At 33.3% G+C, this 19811-nt stretch overlaps 2 protein-coding genes across 2 annotated transcripts; both read right to left on the bottom strand.

Annotated features, from left to right (window-relative positions):
* Positions 1–4202: 4202 nt before the first annotated feature.
* LOC131642769 (uncharacterized) lies at positions 4203–7244 on the bottom strand. The gene is made up of 4 exons (XM_058912987.1): positions 7106–7244; positions 4915–5108; positions 4762–4827; positions 4203–4616 (listed from the first exon to the last, which is right to left on the bottom strand). Exons 1-4 carry the CDS (start codon positions 7242–7244, stop codon positions 4203–4205), a joined length of 813 nt encoding a protein of 270 aa, XP_058768970.1.
* A 1640-nt stretch (positions 7245–8884) lies between these two features.
* LOC131642768 (protein LNK3-like) lies at positions 8885–12497 on the bottom strand. Its single transcript, XM_058912986.1, has 7 exons — positions 12293–12497; positions 11089–11484; positions 10428–10516; positions 10248–10324; positions 9673–9783; positions 9448–9566; positions 8885–9315 (listed from the first exon to the last, which is right to left on the bottom strand). The coding sequence occupies exons 2-7, from the start codon at positions 11472–11474 to the stop codon at positions 9219–9221; spliced, it is 879 nt and encodes a 292-aa protein (XP_058768969.1). The 5' UTR covers positions 11475–11484; positions 12293–12497; the 3' UTR covers positions 8885–9218.
* Positions 12498–19811: the final 7314 nt, after the last annotated feature.

Raw genomic sequence — 19811 nt, 5'->3', positions numbered from 1 at the left:
GGGGGGTAATTTATGCAAAGGGAAGGTGTAAGGCACCCTTTGCATCCATGATTTTCCATGGGCTCTTAATTGCTTTGCTTGCTCGTTTTCAGAAAATGTAGATGAAAGAGGAAAAATGGACTTTAGCTCATAAATGAGCGTGGCCAGTTTTTTTTGAAGAATTTTGAGAAAGAATATAGAAAATAGAGCATGGCAAGGCAATTAGGGGCAATTACCTTAAACTCAGATGATAGGTCTCTTTTTAGCCTTTCAGAATGAAAGGGTCAGTCCTTGCCATAAGAGGGCAGGAAGCTTTTCGTTTGGAGGTTAAAGGGTCGTCGAAACATCCTGTGCCATAAGACTGTCCCATGCCATAGAAGGGCAGGTAGTCCAAGGTAAGGATCAGAATAAGCCTTATTCGTAGGCAACCAGAGGATACCTCAGCCTTTCCCGTAGGCAACTTCCGAGGGTCGAGGTCATATTTGTGTATCGAAGGCAACATCATTTAGGGTCGCATGACCTTTATTTATCGAGGCAGCATGGCTGAGGTATCCTCGTATTCGAGGGACATGGCTTATTCTGCAAAAAAACACAAAGGCAACAGGCAACAAGGCAACAGAGAGGTTACCCCAAAAGAGTGCGTGTGTGCATCAATCATGTGGTTCAATTCAGTTATTTATCTTGTAGTTAGTGACTCTAATCCAGTTTAAATTTGCACTCCCTAACTTACTAACCACGCAGTATATAAAGCAATAAAGGGGGAAGGAAATTGTAACCAGCGGATCCCTTAATAGGGTTTGACATAAGTAATAATAAAGACAGAAAATATCAGGGTTATGGTTTAGGGTTACCGATACTCGTAGCTTTGACAATTTGACAACCCTGAAAATTGGAAAAGGAAGAATAAACAGAAAGGGGTGAGTGCATTATCAGGTTCGGAGGCAAACTTTATTAACTCTAAAACAAAAGAATAAAGAAATTAAAAGTAAATAAATAAAGAATACTTAGCTTGACATTTGCTCCGCCAGGGTTGGTGGGCAAAGGTTTGCCTGAAGCATTGACTCTGACCATTTTTGAATTCGACGTGGCGCGTTATTGGGGTGAACCATATTGATAACCCTGAAAAGGCACAAAAGAAATATGTTTAGTGTATGAATGATCTACTGATAAATCTCACAAACCCTGATTTAGGGCACAAGTTAACCATGATTAATAAATAATAAAAAAAAACCAAATTGATTATCGGTTTTCAACCTAATTAGTTAAATCAACAAAACAGGTTTTCGATTAAATTGTCTAATCCTAATACGTATTTTAATCAATTAATAACAATGTTAACCCAATTAAATATTTAAACAATTAAATTAAATTAATCATGTAATTATTTAAATCAAATAACAACTAAATCAAGTTAATTATTTAATTATAAAATACATTTTATTAAAATAAATGGTTGTGACTTTATGAAAAAGGGAAAAAGAAATTAAAAGAAAATTTGGTGTAAAAATAAATTAAATAGAATTGGTATTGAATAAAAAATAAAAAATTTAGGAAGCTTAGCTTATGATCCCGCGCTGCAAGCTTTTGAGGTCCATGGTGCACATGCAGCTTTGAAGACGTTGGATCTGAAGCCAGCGAGATCTGATGGTTGTGAGATGAGGGTGCATGGTGGACTCTTGAGGGTTGCATCCACCGAATCTGTAAGCCACACTTAACATGGAAAAATAGGCAAAATATATGGCCCTGTGGAGGATCGAACTGGGGATCCTCACCTCAAACGCCTCTTGGACGCGCCTTCTTACTACCAGGCCAATGGCTTCTTGCTGTTTAACACACGCCCTTATTTGATAATATATAAACAAACATTATTAACAGAAAAAGAAGCGCCAACTTTCAAACGGACCAATGGCCTCGTGACAACACGTCGTCTTCTTCGCCAGAACCTGCAACATTAGCTAGGATTTTGCTACGATTTGCGCTCGTAGCTATCCTCCCCTGCAAATTACGAATACGATCTAGAATGCAAATAAATGTTTCGCGAGGTTCCAGACACGATCGTCCCGTCCCCACGAGTCTATCCATGGCTTTGGTTTGTCTTAATTTTACCTGTAAACGGAATCCCTAATTTGAGACCTAAAAACCTAACCATGGTGAAACGCTATATATGCATCGAAACTTGAATCAAACAAACCAGAAACCATCCAAACATCATTATAAACACAAATCAAATGGCAATTTATATTAACAATGCATGTATGTATGGAATCGAAGAGAGTTTCTTTTGATGCAAACCGTGAGTAATAGGGCTCGGTTCTTGACTTGTTGATCGAGTATGGCGAGTGGAATAGCTTCACTGATGTCCAGGGAAGGTGCTTGAATGATCAAAATGCTTTGAATAGCCTTGCAACGCAAAATTGGAGTTTAGAATTTTTGCCAATTTTGAACTCGGACTAGGGCTCTTCAAGGCTGCAAAATGTGAACCCTATCAATTGGCTCTGTTCAGGTACTTATAGAGAAGGATTAGGGTTTAGCAAAACCAGAAAGAATCTCTTTGAATCTTTGATTGGAGATTATGCAAATTTGATTGAAATTTGATTTCTATTCTTTCTAATTTTGGCCTTGAATGATTCAATCTCTTTCCAATTACCATGTGCACGAAAATTGATTGATTTTTGGAGTAAATGTAGATTGGATTTGATGCCAAACAAATTTTCTTATAAATCTTTTGATTTTCTTTAATTTTAATGAATTTTAAATGAATAAAAATTCTTATAAAATTAATAGAAATCACATAAATTCGTGGCAAATGGTTTATGGGATCTTAATATCATAAGGAACAAGCTTGGATCTTAAAAATATAGGCCCATTAGCAAAAAGATCAAAACTCTTTCACATTTTTCCCTCCAAAATAGTCCATCTTTGACAAAGCATATCTCTCTCAATCTTTGAGGTATGGAAGTGTTCTAAGACTTTTTAGAAACCTTAGAGAGTCCTCTAACCAGTGCCTTTGGTCTCATATAAAAATCATTTTCCATGTTCCTTGTGTGTTCTTTTGAAAAAAATGCCTTTTGTTGACTTTTGAAAAATGACCTATAATGTTTTAATCCATATCTCTCAAATGAAGTATTTTTAGACTTGGCATGTGAGAGACAAAATTGTAGAGAATCAAATTTCCTTCAAAATGAGCTTTGGATGGAAAATTTCTGATGTTCCATGTGAGAGTTATGGCTGGTCAAAGTTCAGTTGACTTTTCCTGTACAAAACCCTAATTTAGAATCTTTTTGATTTGTTGATTTTTGTTCTTTCCTTGATGAACCATGATCAATTCTTGATCAAACTTCAATATGAGTATCTTGACAAAATAATCAGGAGTTTTGACTTTGTTTTGACCACAGTCGACTTTTTAGGTTAACTAGTCGACTATTGATTTTTCTGAACAATTGAGTGTCCAATTCTTTGAGGTGACCTTTGATACTTGTCATAGAGATAGTGTGAAATGTATTGAGCCATATGATATGCTTTGGAGCCATTGATTCACTGATTTCCCTTTGAATAAGTCAAACCCTAGTTTCAGAGCCATGTGTAGGAGAATGTGTCTAGGAGCTTTGTGTATTGATTTGAATTTGTATTAGAGAAATAGAATGGGCAAATTTTGGGGTATGACAACATGCCTTTTGATGCATTTGTGGGTGTGAATCACCATCTTCAATCAACATTAATTGGTTTTGGATTGCTATCAGGTGAAGACACATATTCTTTTGTGTGGCTTTTCAAGTCATGGTTTCATTGTATGCTAGAAAAAGCACCTTTGGCTATTGTGACCGATCAATGTAAGGATGTGAAAAATGCTATTGAGTTAGTCTTCCCTAAAAATCGTCATAAGTGGTGATTATGGCATATAATGAAGAAAAAAATACCTCAAAAGCTTAGTGGATATGGTAAATACAAAAGGATCAAGTATGCAATGAAAGAAGCAGTCTATGATACATTCACAACAGCTAGTTTTGAACACATACTGAACCACATCAAAATTCGATATCTCCGCAAAATGAACTATAACATACTCAACATTTTAAACACATAGCGAACTATAGCATAATCAAAATACATTGTGCACATAAACAAAATACAACCACAAATTGTCAACATTATGTATAATTCTGCACTACAACACATGAAAGTGGGTCAAATTCTACCAAATTCTACACTACAACACTAATGATTTACAAATTCATTCTACTATTTTTTCTACGCTTCGCCCTTGGTTTCTTCTTCATTCTTCTATCCATGTTGGATTTAGACTTTGGTTGGTTTTCCACAACATTGGCATCATCATTTGATGGAGTGTTATGTATAACATCTCCAACAGAATTTCCAACTTCATCTTTGGTGATAAAGTTCATAATCTGTCGATCATCTTGGACATCCTCATTCTCAAACAGAGTGTTAACTTTTGCCTCTTTGAGCATCCTCACTTCACCCTCAAGAAATGTTATCCATTCTTGGAAATCTCTATTCTCAGCCACCAATCTTTGATAATCATGAGGATCCATAACTTTTTGTCCTTGTTCAAACAAGGTAGTGTTGACTATGTCACATTTCATTTCTTCTTCAGTTGCAACCACTCTTTCAATTATCTAACAAAGAAAAAACCAAGTCAAACCAATGACAAATAAAAACATATTTTTCTCAATTAAAACATACACAAAATCCTACCATATTATTGTCAAATGCCTTTTCAATATTTTTCTTCTACATACGTATAACCGACCAATTCAATACCCATGGAAAAGTGAACCTAGAAACAGCAGGTGCTTTCCCCAAAGATAAGTGGTTGGATGCCCAAATCTATAACAAATATAAGAAGATGTAAATTAAAAATTACAAGACAGAATATGGTATTGTAAAGTTATATAATCCATATATCTGCAATACGGCAGCACAACCATTTAAATGACTCTGTGACTTGTTTTGTCCTTCTATCAACACAATTGAAGACTCGCATAAACTAGCAACCACAAAGTTATAAATAGCAAGACCCCAATTATATGTATCAAGTGAATCCAAATCATCCAAGTGTTTAATAAATCCCGTAAATACCTTATTCCCGGGTTTTGGAAAGTAAAACTCTGCAAATGCGAGTAATATGTAAAGCCTAGAAAATTAACTAATTTATTCTTGTGTTTCTGAAGTTGTTTGCGAATATTGGCAATGGTTACCCCAACCCCTTTAAATAGACCTAATGTTTCACATTGTTAGTCTTCTTCTACTACTAGGGTCTTATCAACAACAGACAATCCAATAGCAAAACAAACATCAACAAGAGTAAAGGGAACCATCCTATTCCCAACCCGAAATTCCCTACTACGTGAGTCCCATCTACTTACTAACTCCCATAATAAACCATCCGAGATTGAGAAATCGTTAGAAATATCTGACACCCATTTGAATGGGGTGCTTTTGATATGGGCACGTTGAACTGCAGTTAAACTTTCGTTGATACTGCTTAAATTAATCGGGAAACAGCAATGCCTCATTCTTACCTTAACTTTATGAAAAAAAATGATTAATTTCACTACAATAAGTAGCAATCAGTGCAACCAAAATAATACAACCAATAGACATATTCAGTACGTCAACAACAAGAACCAAAACAAAATCAATCAACTTACTTCAGTTTCGTGTAAATTTCTTGATGATGCCATAATTTCAGCATTAAATCAACAACAATAAATCAATCAACCTAATAGCAAAAGAAAACCAAGTAAAAACATAATCAGTACAAAACAGATCTGATAAACCCTAAAATTTAAACACACGAAAACAGAAAAATAGAGACATTTGCTGACACTTGAATTGATAATACTAATTCATAAACCTTATTCCTCTTCTAACAGAATATGATAAACAGAAAAGAAAAAAAAGGAATGGAAGAAATCAGAATGAAGAAATCATATAACCTTAACAGAACCGCCTCCGTGAGGTCCTCGCGGTTAGGAGTTTGAGAAGTTCGCCGTGAAAGAGAGAATAGAGTTGAGTCGCCGTGAGAGAGAGAGAGAGAGAGAGAAGAGAGTTGATTGTCGACGTGAGTAAGAGAGAGAGAGAAGAAAGTCGTGAGAGAGGGAGAGAAGTGAAAAGAAACTGATTGTTAATGCAAACCTGTTAACCTAACCCTCACTTGCTATTTACCACTATGCCCTTATTTGTTTCATAAATGACATAAAAACCCGTAGATTGGAAAACCTCCTATAAATGCTCTAAAAGTGCTACATAAGCATGTCCTATATGTCTTGTCAAATATAAATACATAACTAATACATAGAATTTTTTAATAACATACTACATTTTTAGAACCTTTTTTAGAAAAGAGTAATTAATTTTTTATTATTTAAGTACAACACCGCCACTGTAATTGGCAGAGCATTTAATTATTTAATTATTTAAGTACAGCTCCGATATTGCAATTGGCGGGGCTTTTGATTATTTTATTATTTTAGAGAGACAAGCCTCTTATATAAATATATAGTGATATGGTGTGATCCATTTGTTCACATCTATTCTCAATTTCTTCAAATAAATATTTCTTCATGACTCATTCAAACAAGATTCGTCGCCGTAAAGGAAAAGTAATTTATTCGAGAGACAAACCTTTGATGGAGATGCTATTTTAGAACATCCAAAGTTTCGAGTAACTACAGAGAAACTTGATTCGTTTCTTAGACTAGACATACCTGGAGGCGGAAAAATTAGAAGTATTGAGAGACACGATGCCCGACGTGGGTGGGTGCAAGTTACAAATGATTAGGAGGCTAGGGAAATGATGTTTGGACCAAATGAAATTAGCTTGATTGTCGTTATCAATTATGAATGTTGAGGTTAAATGTTGTGGTAAAGTATTTTTATTTGTTTTGATATATGTGGTATGTGTTGTCCTTTGGACTTGTTGTTGTTAGTTTTTTTTCTATCTGGATTCTTGTTATTTATATCAAGTGTGAACGATCTTTGTGCTCATAAAACGACAACAAATCATGGAAAAAAAGTGAATTAGTAATGGTTCATACAATTGAGAAGCTTGACTGTAATTTGAAAATGATACTTCACAACAAAATAAAATGTTAATTATTACTAGTTCCAACATTGTGACACTGAGTTCGATCGTGACCAGGAAGACAACACAATACATATTTTCTCTCCAACTTATCAATCCTGTTCATTTCCGTTCTAATACGTGTGCTCATTGGGCGACCTTTCTTGTTCCTCCGCATTATTGGATTATGACAAATTTGATCTCCTTCATAAGTGGGCCAATATTCATTGTATGGTAGAACTGGAAAGCTTGTGCTGTAAATCCCATATAGGTTTGCGATCTTGTAAACGTTAGACAAAAGAACATAGGCATATTGGCGCACCATGGAACTTGCATCGATAACATGTGAACAAAGAACACGATATGCTTGAAACTTTCTGCAGTCACACTAACGATCTATTAGGCTGACCTTGTAACATCCCATAGGCTTCCCCTCATCGTGATCCATTGTCTCTTTCACACTGAAAGTGTTATGATAGTAGTAAAAAATTCTTACATGATACATGTTAGATTTTGTTGTTTCTTCTTTCATCATCTTCATGTAATTTTCAAAAATTTCTAGGCGATTTTACCAAAAGTTTTAAAATTTCCAGTAGATTTTACCGGAAATTATTTTAAAATTTTTGAGAAATTTTACCAGCAGTTTCGAAATTTCCAGGATTTTACCAGAAATTTCCTAAACTAATTGCATCTTAATGGAAATTTCAAATGAACTACTGAAAATTTTGTATACACCAAAAATTTCAATATTGTACCAATAATTTAGTTCAGAAAAAATTATTCCCATTTTACAAAGGGCATTTCTAGAATAATGAAAAATGAAAGGAGGTGTCTAATATAATTTGGAGGGTGGGAAGAAAAATACTCTTTCGAGTCACATTGTGAAGTTACTAAATCATGAAATGTTAAGCATTTTTTTTTTTTTTGAATTTTAGTTAGGGAATTTATTTTCTCACCTTTAGGGTGTGGCTCACATCTCGAAAAATTCAAAATTGCTCTTAGGTATTTTTCAGAGATGCATCTCTTGACGCACCTTAAATTACCTCATCCTTCGTAAATCAAACATTTACTCTATATTTTTGGTAAAAAAATGATTCGCAAAGGCATCTGCAAAAGTTTATGGTTGTATTCGGAGATGCATCTTCCAAAACACCCCACGAATACATTTTTAGCTATAAATTTGAAAATAAGGGTTAATCCGAATATGCATATGCAGACACACTCTAAAATACATACGAAAATGCATCTCCGAATTAAATTTTAGCAAAATGAAGAACGCTAACCCATTTGCGTTTATTTTGTGGAAAAACAATGCGTTCGGAGATACATCTTCAAAAACTAAAAAAGCTTTTAACTTTTCACCCATAGTTAGAGAGAACCTATAAAGATCTAATACAGGCTACCAATGGGCCCATATGTTAACGAAGAGTTCCGGGCTAAATTAAAAAATTTTAAAAAAGTAAAATTGCTCGTTATACTCTTATTATTTCTTTCAAACCCTAAAATTTTAAAATTATCCCCTGGATAGTAAAATATGGATAGTTAATGTATTTACTAAAATTATTTGAAACCAAGTTCATTGAATATGTGTTTTGTACTATACAGTCACAACGCATATATAATCTTTCATTGCTTTCTTTGCTTTCCAAATAATAGTGTTCTAGTCAAACTTTGCAACCAAACTCTTAAAAGCTTATCTCTTTGGAATTTGTATTATCCTATCTAGCCTGATTTAATTCTAGTGTAAATTTATGCTATCGGTGCTGATTGTTTGGTTACAATAAAGATTATGCAGTTAGCATTTTTTCACATGACAGGTTTTCAAACAGCTAGTTGATAGATTCACTCATTTACAATAAGACAAAGTATCAAGATCCTGATTAGTGGATCACTAATAGCTAATTAGTAATAAATCCATTCATAAACACACTAAGCAAAACACCTAAGAATCCTGAACCTAGCTTAACTAAAATCACTTACATTACAACCAAAATTTTGCTGGGTACAAACAGCTATTCCTTCAACAAAAGCTCCATAATACTTATAATTTCTGGTGCAAACTGAAATATTTACAGGGAATTGGTTTTTACTTATTCATTCATATAGCTTTCAGCTCAGAGTTCTATTGACTAAGCAAAACTCCAGCATTTGATCAGCATTCGGTGTATGCGGTTCCGTTGAACATGAGATTCGCGACCGCTCTGTCAACACTGTTGGTTTCTGATTCCATCGGTTGCTGGTCGTCAGACCTAAATAAAGAAGTAGCATTTCAAATTAGCGCGTGTTTCATCATTTACTCGACGTAAGTATGAATCGTACATTGAATTTGAGTGCGGATCCAAACATGAACTAAAAGTATGCAGTGAATCTAAATCATGTACCTCAGGGCTTCTTGCATGCTAATATCACCGTCTAGATCGTCTGCGGGGTGCTGTTGTTTTGTGTCTCGGGCAAGGCGGTAAAGTGCGTCTCGGAAGCTAATTCGAGTCTTGTCATTGAACTAGTTAAGAGAAAAAGGAAAACATTGATTAGTAACAAATATAATTGCGCACTTGAATCAGATTCCAAGGATTACTCATAACTCAATTCTCAGTCATGTTACATACCTGTGAAATTATTGCCTCGAGATTCTGCAGTGTAGATTCCTCAATAGATGAGTGATTATGCATTGCTTCATCTCCATTGAATTGCTCAGAATGATCCAAGATTCGGAGTGTCTGTGGAAGAAAAGATAAATAACTTAATAGATATTACATTATACTATAAAGCTTGATAGCAAAACCACTTGCATTTTGGTAACTCAATAGAACATGGTTTTAACTTGCGGTTGCGATTGCGGTCATTGCAATTGCTGCGATGTGCATTGCAGCGTGAATTTTGATTGGGAAGAGTTTGAAATATACCATAAAAAAACAATTGATATTACGTTTTCTCAGAAGTAAATTGAGTTCTGGGTTCTAAATTTTTAGTTTTGACGATTTTGATGCGGTTCCTAATATGGAAGGACGTGAGATTTAAAATCACACCACAATTGCAGTCCGAGGCGGTTGCAGAGACTACCGCATCAACAATATTGCGGCCTCAGTTGCGATTGCAGCAACTGCGGCCCCGCAATTTTAAACCATGGAATAAATATTATTGCAAAGAATGGTCACATCTACAAGACAAGAGGAAAGCATACCTCTATATTCAAGCAATCATCAGAATTCGAGTTGCATGAAAGAAACTCAGAAGCTGCCATATCTCTCTGCAATCCACCTGAGAGAAATAAAAGAGTGCATGTTTAACATCAATACCAGAGAAATTTTTTAAGGCTAGTTACACGCCATAAAATATCAGAAGGTGCGAAAAGAGTTATTACCAGGTGAATTGCTGCATTGGTTTTCAGGATAAAAGTAAAAAGACTTGTTTAGGTTTTCAGCACACGGAAAATCTTCGAGTATCGAATCCCTGCATTATGTGAAACAAGTAAAGGATGTAAGATAAGATATACAGTCATATGAATTGTATTAACTTTATGCCTATGGTAGCCAGTGAGCATTGAATGTCTCTGTTAAATTACAATTTTCAATGCATCAACATTCAAAATATAAGATCATTTTCATGCTAGAATCGTCGCTAAATATGTTTTTCGGTCCTTGTAAACATACCACTTTTTTGTTTTCGTTTCTAAAAAAAATCTGAAAACATTGACTAAAAACTGCAAATACCGAAAATAAAAAAGTCGTATCTTTGCAAGGATCAAAATCGGTTTTGTTAAACAATTTTGAACCTTAGAGAAAATAGGAGCCCTTACCCTGCAATAACAGGTTCATGCTTATAGGTTTCTGATGAGACCCATTATGTTTTTGTCTCCAATGATAATGATAAATATGTTGAAATTCGGAATGCAAAAAACACGAGAGCATTCAATTTCGCACTGGACTTTGCTAAAATGCAAAGCATACTCATGATGCTACATGATTATTAATCATACAGGCATAAAACCAAGCATATTAATCCCAGAAGTTACGCTTGTGTACAAGAAAATGTCATCTGTCTGTTCAAAACTTGATGAAAGTTCTTGAAGCTGGTAGTTCGTCTGACGACGATGATGATTACGTGAAAGCGATGTTTGTTGAAACGATTGATCAGTCAATCCTTCACATACACTTGAGCTGCTAGATTGAGCTTTATCATAGGAAGACGATTCGAACTTGACTCGGTTACTGAAACTTTCACCGTCGAAGTTGAATTCTGCTTCTGTTGTATTTGAATCCATGCTCATGAAATTCTTAGGTGAATTGTAACCTTCCGGTGCATTAATCCCCCATTTTGACCAGTTTTCCGGTGAAGGATGTGTAGCCAATAGATCTTGATCACCTGGTACAACGAAATCGTTCGTTCCACATCCGTAATACCAATCCATGGCGAATAGTCTGTAAATATTTGAAACATAACAAGATTAGCTTCTAGAAAACAAAATTAATAATTGAAAATTTGCAGAATTTCTTATCCATAACCTAAAAGCTTCATGATTAACATGAAAAGTAAATTTCAAATATTTTATGTTCTTCCTATAGTCCTATGTTAGATCTTTCACAATCTCTTTCTCCTATCAGATCCAAACCGATTAATCCAGGGGAACCAATCTCAGAGTCCACTTGCAAGGACTCATTTGAAGTCACCGAAAACCCGCATCGGGATTTGAACCCGAGACCTTGAAAGAAACAGACTCTCAGAACCCAAGTCTTCACTGATGGGCAAAACCCTCATGCTACAATTTTTGGAAACTTAATTGAACATGGTTGAAAAAATTTTAGAACATAGAGAGTGAAAACAAACTACTAACAAAAAATCAACCGACACATGATTCAAAAAACTCCATTAAACCAAACATACTAAAACTACTTTCCATATAACTTCCTCTTCAAACACTAATGAAAAAACCATTTTTTACCCTTTTTACCCTTATCAAAAAAATCAAAACCCACTTCATTAAACCTTTAGAATCTTCAAAACCAATCATCAAAAACCAAAAAAACAGAGAGAGAAACAAAAACCCAGAAAAAAAAAAATCAAAACTTTATCAAAACACAAAACACCCCATATAGTTTCCATCAAAACCATAGAAATTGACAGGAAAAAACAACATAAAATCACTCCATGATGAAAACAAACAGATGAATACTCCTCAAAACAGAACAACATATGAGAAAAACCATAAGAAACAAAAAAAAAACATACCTTTCTTAAAGCTGATTGACGATGAAAAACAAAACAAATCAACCCAATCAGAAATTATAGCAAGAAATCAACACAGAAAGGATCCAAGAGTTTTTGGTTTTGTGAAAAAATACAGAGGCGGCTAAGGATGTTGTTGTTGTGGTTGTTTGAATAAAATATTGGAAACTGTAAGAAGAGTTAAGAAAGAAGGGACACTTGTAAGAAAAAGAAAAAGATGCTTATTGCGAGTTTGTGGCTGAAAATGTTTTGGTGGGAGGGTTTGTGGCTTAAAAGAAATCCATCTAAATCTGAAATTGGATTGGTCCACGTGGCATTGTGGGTCCCGTTTGAGATCTCAGCAGCTGGATTTCGTGGCCTGAATTGTAGATCCCATTTTATCCCATTTATGGAAAAGACTTTATGTTATGCTTTGAAAATCACGTTCGAAATGTTGCTAAAGTTTATGTACCCTACTGTTTTGTTTGACGCGGCAGTGGTTGATTGTGGATATCATCTAGTTTTCTTAATTATTAAATCATGTTTACAAACTAAATTAAAAATTAGGGTGGCAAAACGGGCCCGACCCGTTAGTATGTCCGTTCTGCGCGCATTTTAGTGCGGAGCAGACCGAGATTTTAGGCCCGCACCCTTTAATGTGACCGTTTTGTTCTGTCTTATTTTTTATGCGGGTTTTTGCGAGCACGAACATTAACATAAAATTTTGTATTTTTAAGTATAGTGCCCGCAGACTTAATCCGTTCTGCCCTCACTTTTTTGCGGGACAGACCAAGGTTTTAGACCCGCACCCTTAACTACTTCCGCCCCGCCCCGTTTTTTTGCGGGCTTATGCGGAGAGGGCCTAAACGGGGCGGGCATGCCCGTTTGCCATCCATACTAAAAATTAAGTCGAAAAGAATTCCTACTCGCCTCAATCTTGTTGGTGCAACAATCGGGGAGGATTGAGTGAGGAGCATTCTTATATTTTTTTTTGGACTACACACTTTTGTGGGAGATATATTATTTGTCCATCTAAAATCTTAAGGTGATAGATGAGGGGTTCTTCTATTTATAAGTGTTCAAGTCACCATATTCCTATTCAATATGAGATTGCTTCTCAAACTTGTTATATTCTCAACAAATTATACATTCCAAAATAATCTTGTCTTTTTCTCACTTCTCTCTTTTTTGTGAAATAATTAAGATGTTATTAACGTTTCAACTTTAAAATTATCAATTTTAGTTCAATCTTGACCTATCCGTCAACTATATTTAAATGTGTAAATACATTGTTTTTTAAGTGTAGCGAATTTTATTTTTCTAGTGCATTCATTTTTTAGTCTCTCATAGTTTCTTTTTTAAGAATTAGGAATTAAATCCATTCTTTATCCAATCACAATAGGATAAGCTCAATCACTCACACTGCTTTTCTTTTCCTCTCTTTTAAGTAATGTGTAGTTGTGTACTCCCATTTAAAGAGGGACCCATCATCTAACATGTTAGTGTACCAAAACAACTTGTAACAAGAACAAATGCCAAACCAAAGATGCTTTATTAGAAACTCATGGCTGAAAATGTTCTATGCAAAGATTTGTGATCTGGAATTCTCCATCTAAATCTTATATATCATTGGGCCACGTTGCAATGTGGGTCCCACCTTAGATCTCAACAACTGGAAATTTGTGGCCTAAAATGAAGGTCCCATTTCCACAAAACTTGTGTATGTGCTGCTTCCAATACAAGTTGGGTATGCTTTGAAAATAAATCACGTTCTCAATTTCAATAAACACTATCATACCCTACCGTTTTTATTTAATGAGGCACCGGTGGTTGATTGATGGTGGATAATTTTTGTGTATAATGTGAGTTTGGTTTATTAAGACAAGAATGCTATTTCTACATCAAGCATGACAAATACACCGTATGTTAATACGGTTTGGTTTTTTATTTTCTTTATTAATTATTTTTTTATCTTTTTCAATATTATTGAATACAATTTTCAGTAGTATGTTATATGGTGTAACTATAGGTGTAGAAATTTGGTGTAAGCATAACATTCCTCTTATTAATAAAAATGTTTGAGTTGATTTTATCTTGTTTCAAATGGGATTTTATTAATATAAAGTGCAAGTTGTTTTATTGTAAGATTAAATTATTTTATATGGATTGAAATTGGATGCGGACTTATAGATGTCCTATGTGCAATTCGAAGCAATGATAAAAAAAAAAATTGGTATGGTAATGTAAAGTGTTTATAAACCTAGATTTTTTTTAGTGATTAAGTGATTTATTGTCGTTTGATTTATTTTTATATGTTCTTAATATTTTTACTTTTTGACAAATTGTAAATTGAAATACGCCTATAATCTAAAAAGTAATTTCAACAAGTAATATTTGATAAGAATATTCTTGTTAATTATCATTTAGGCTAATGGATAATCCCATAAAACTGTGTTGTTCTTGTTAATGAAATGCTTAGTTTTATTTGTAATTCTCTAATAGTCGTTAGAAATTAATTTAAGACTAAAGGTTTATTCACTAAGAAATTATGGATAAATATTTTAGGGAATCAGGTAATCAATATAAGTAATAATTAATTATAATAGGTCAATTTAGGATGAACTAAAGATCAAACTCTCATATCTGACATTTTATCATCTATTTATTTTCTACTGTATTAAGTTTATTCCTATTTTACTCTTTTGCAACAATCAACCAAAACCCCACCAATACCCTTTTTTCGACTGAATTGAATTCAAATCCTATAATAATACGTAGTCTTTGAGATTGACATTTAGAACTTCTTGATATCACTATATTAAACGATTTATTATACTTGCTAAATTACTATTCAAAGATAATGGAAAGTGCAAAGTGATGGAAGAGTGGAGAAATTTTGGTTTTCAGGATTGTGGGATAAGGTTTGAGTGATGGAGATAGATGTGGAGTCCAGCACTCAAAGAGAGGTAAAAATTGAAGTTTGTGGTCGTTAAATGCATTACAACCATAATGACCATTATTGCTAGGCCTTAATGCACATTGAAATGTTATTTTAGGGGAATAAACTGGGCACATTACATCAGTAAATTCATCAATTTTTACTCTTTATATGTTATACTAAATGCTAGTTAGCATTTTCTATTCTATTTGTGTTTCCATCTTATTGTAATTAAAATTTGTTAGTTAAGTTTTGTATTTGAAGACCTATGATAAGGGTTATTGATTCTATTGGAGTGAGCATGAAGGAGACACCGGAAAATTTTCAAACGCGTCCAAAGTGGTGGAAGACTTATATGAGTTAGGCACAACGCCATTAAAAATATAAACTTTTCTTTTATAGCCTATTTGATTTCGGCTTGTATATCTTTTTGTTGTAATATTATTTACTTAGTTGCATTGTATTTTTTTTCTTGGATTGTATATTCCAACTTGAGATAGAATGTTAGAGTTAGTTGTTATTTTTAGTTATATATAGTTATTAGTTTAGTTGTTATTTTTAGTTATATATAGTTATTAGTTGGTTAATTTTGTTACAAGTTAGATAAGATTTGTTAGTTGGTCATGAATATTATATAAAGGGTGTCATATATTCATTATAATGTACATCTCATCATTGAATCAATTCTAAAGAATTCAATAATCTCTTAATTTATTTCTCTCTTTCTTAGACTCAACTATGCTTCTCAATATTAGCCTTTATTTTTACAAGGACCCAAATCACAACGAAAAACATTGAAAATAGTACACTCCCATAACCTTCCAAGCCCCCAATTTTATTAATGCAACAATGCATAAAAATTAATTTTCTGTTATACTAGTTCCAATAGCTTGAAATAAAACTCCTGAAAGTCCTTAAAAGACCACGAAAATCTAACAAACCAACAAAATACTCCAACCAATGTTTTTAAAAGACCATGATAATCATAATGAGTGACTATTTCTAATACATCAATTTGGAGCCTAACCCTAGCCACTTGGTGTAACTATAGGTGTAGAAATTTGGTGTAAGCATAACTTTCCTCTTATTAATAAAACTGTTTGAGTTGATTTATCTTGTTTCAAATGTGATTTTATTAATATAAAGTGCAAGTTGTTTTATTGTAAGAATAAATTATTTTATATGGATTGAAATTGGATGCGGACTTATAGATGTCCTATGTGCAAATCGAAGCAATGATAAAAAAAAAATTGGTATGGTAATGTAAAGTGTTTATAAACCTAGATTTTTTTTAGTGATTAAGTGATTTATTGTCGTTTGATTTATTTTTATATGTTCTTAATATTTTTACTTTTTGACAAATTGTAAATTGAAATACGCCTGTAATCTAAAAAGTAATTTCAACAAGTAATATTTGATAAGAATATTCTTGTTAATTATCATTTAGGCTAATGGATAATCCCATAAAACTGTGTTGTTCTTGTTAATGGAATGCTTAGTTTTATTTGTAACTCACTAATAGTCGTTAGAAATTAATTTAAGACTAAAGGTTTATTCACTAAGAAATTATGGATAAATATTTTAGGGAATCAGGTAATCATTATAAGTAATAATTAATTATAATAGGTCAATTTAGGATGAACTAAAGATCAAACTCTCATATCTGACATTTTATCATCTATTTATTTTCTACTGTATTAAGTTTATTCCTATTTTACTCTTTTGCAACAATCAACCAAAACCCCACCAATACCCTTTTTTCGACTGAATTGAATTCAAATCCTATAATAATACGTAGTCTTTGAGATTGACATTTAGAACTTCTTGATATCACTATATTAAACGATTTATTATACTTGCTAAATTACTATTCAAAGATAATGGAAAGTGCAAAGTGATGGAAGAGTGGAGAAATTTTGGTTTTCAGGATTGTGGGATAAGGTTTGAGTGATGGAGATAGATGTGGAGTCCAGCACTCAAAGAGAGGTAAAAATTGAAGTTTGTGGTCGTTAAATGCATTACAACCATAATGACCATTATTGCTAGGCCTTAATGCACATTGAAATGTTATTTTAGGGGAACAAACTGGGCACATTACATCAGTAAATTCATCAATTTTTACTCTTTATATGTTATACTAGATGCTAGTTAGCATTTTCTATTCTATTTGTGTTTCCATCTTATTGTAATTAAAATTTGTTAGTTAAGTTTTGTATTTGAAGACCTATGATAAGGGTTATTGATTCTATTGGAGTGAGCATGAAGGAGACACCGGAAAATTTTCAAACGCGTCCAAAGTGGTGGAAGACTTATATGACTTAGGCACAACGCCATTAAAGATATAAACTTTTCTTTTATAGCCTATTTGATTTCGGCTTGTATATCTTTTTGTTGTAATATTATTTACTTAGTTGCATTGTATTTTTTTTCTTGGATTGTATATTCCAACTTGCGATAGAATGTTAGAGTTAGTTGTTATTTTTAGTTATATAAAGTTATTAGTTTAGTTGTTATTTTTAGTTATATATAGTTATTAGTTGGCTAATTTTGTTACAAGTTAGATAAGATTTGTTAGTTGGTCATGAATATTATATAAAGGGTGTCATATATTCATTATAATGTACATCTCATCATTGAATCAATTCTAAAGAATTCAATAATCTCTTAATTTATTTCTCTCTTTCTTAGACTCAACTATGCTTCTCAATATTAGCCTTGATTTTTACAAGGACCCAAATCACAACGAAAAACATTGAAAATAGTACACACCCATAACCTTCCAAGCCCCCAATTTTATTAATGCAACAATGCATAAAAATTAATTTTCTGTTATACTTGTTCCAATAGCTTGAAATAAAACTCCTGAAAGTCCTTAAAAGACCACGAAAATCTAACAAACCAACAAAATACTCCAACCAATGTTATTAAAAGACCATGATAATCATAATGAGTGATTATTTCTAATGCATCAATTTGGAGCCTAACCCTAGCCACTTGGTGTAACTATAGGTGTAGAAATTTGGTGTAAGCATAACATTTCTCTTATTAATAAAAATGTTTGAGTTGATTTTATCTTGTTTCAAATGTGATTTTATTAATATAAAGTGCAAGTTGTTTTATTGTAAGATTAAATTATTTTATATGGATTGAAATTGGATGCGGATTTATAGATGTCCTATGTGCAAATCGAAGCAATGATAAAAAAAAAAATTGGTATGGTGATGTAAAGTGTTTATAAACCTAGATTTTTTTTTAGTGATTAAGTGATTTATTGTCGTTTGATTTATTTTTATATGTTCTTAATATTTTTACTTTTTGACAAATTGTAAATTGAAATACGCCTATAATCTAAAAAGTAATTTCAACAAGTAATATTTGATAAGAATATTCTTGTTAATTATCATTTAGGCTAATGGATAATCCCATAAGACTGTGTTGTTCTTGTTAATGGAATGCTTAGTTTTATTTGTAATTCACTAATAGTCTTTAGAAATTAATTTAAGACTAAAGATCTATTCACTAAGAAATTATGGATAAATATTTTAGGGAATCAGGTAATTATTATAAGTAATAATTAATTATAATAGGTCAATTTAGGATGAACTAAAGATCAAACTCTCATATCTGACATTTTATCATCTATTTATTTTCTACTGTATTAAGTTTATTCCTATTTTACTCTTTTGCAACAATCAACCAAAACCCCACCTGTTAGAACAAGATTTGTTCTGATCAATATTGTTAGTTTTGATGATAAAGAGTATGCACAGAAGGTTCAGCGCTCAGAAGCTTTGTCACAGAAGGTTCAGCATGCAACATCAGAACATGGTCTGGCAAGACATCAGAAGATGGTCAAGGCAGAATCAGAACATGGGTCTATGGAAGCATCAGAAGAACTTGAGATCAGAAGCAGAAGCACTGAAGTTCACATGGTATCACGCTCAGAAGCACTTCAAGGTCAGAAGACAAGAAGATGCTATGCACCAAGCTGTTTGACTCTGATGATATTCAAATATTTTATTCACAAACATCAGATCAGAAGAAAGTACAGGTGGCAGGCTACGCTGACTGACAAAAGGAACGTTGGAAGCTATTAAAGGCAACGTCAGTAGACACAGCGTGAACAAGGCTCGAGGTAGTTGACAAAAGCGTGAAACATTAAATGCAATGCTGTACGGAATAAGCAAAACATTAAATGCGCCCAACGGTCATCTTCTCAAACGCCTATAAATATGAAGTTCTGATGAGAAGCAAGGTTATGAATTCTGAACGAAATTATTCTGAAAGACTTGCTGAAACGCATTGAAGGATAGAAAAACACTTAGAAAGGGGGGGTTTGAATAAGTGTAGTCTAAAAACTTGAATGATAAAAACAATATGCACAGTTATTTTTATCCTGGTTCGTTGTTAACTAAACTACTCCAGTCCACCCCCACGGAGTGATTTACCTCACCTGAGGATTTAATCCACTAATCGCAACAGATTACAATGGTTTTCCACTTAGTCCGCGACTAAGTCTTCTAGAGTATCCTGATCACAACCTGATCACTCCAGGAACAAATGCTTAGACACAAGCTAAGACTTTCTTAGAGTATCCTGACCACC

The sequence above is a fragment of the Vicia villosa genome, unplaced genomic scaffold, assembly GCF_029867415.1.
Source record: "Vicia villosa cultivar HV-30 ecotype Madison, WI unplaced genomic scaffold, Vvil1.0 ctg.005793F_1_1, whole genome shotgun sequence".
Lineage (NCBI taxonomy): Eukaryota > Viridiplantae > Streptophyta > Magnoliopsida > Fabales > Fabaceae > Vicia > Vicia villosa.
This window is presented reverse-complemented; position numbering and strand designations above follow the sequence as displayed.

Bases quoted from the DNA above. Each gene is read 5' to 3' on its own strand.
- LOC131642769 (XM_058912987.1), bottom strand. From the start codon at position 7,244: ATGCGGAGGAACAAGAAAGGTCGCCCAATGAGCACACGTATTAGAACG. The intron at 4,828-4,914 runs GTATTGCAGATA...TATTTGTTATAG, and splicing joins ATTTAAATGGTTGTGCTGCC to ATTTGGGCATCCAACCACTT. The intron at 4,617-4,761 runs GTATTGAATTGG...TTTCTTTGTTAG, and splicing joins CTAGGTTCACTTTTCCATGG to ATAATTGAAAGAGTGGTTGC.
- LOC131642768 (XM_058912986.1), bottom strand. From the start codon at position 11,474: ATGGATTGGTATTACGGATGTGGAACGAACGATTTCGTTGTACCAGGT. The intron at 10,325-10,427 runs GTAATAACTCTT...TATTTCTCTCAG, and splicing joins CCAATGCAGCAATTCACCTG to GTGGATTGCAGAGAGATATG. The intron at 9,567-9,672 runs GTATGTAACATG...TCTCTTAACTAG, and splicing joins TCGAGGCAATAATTTCACAG to TTCAATGACAAGACTCGAAT.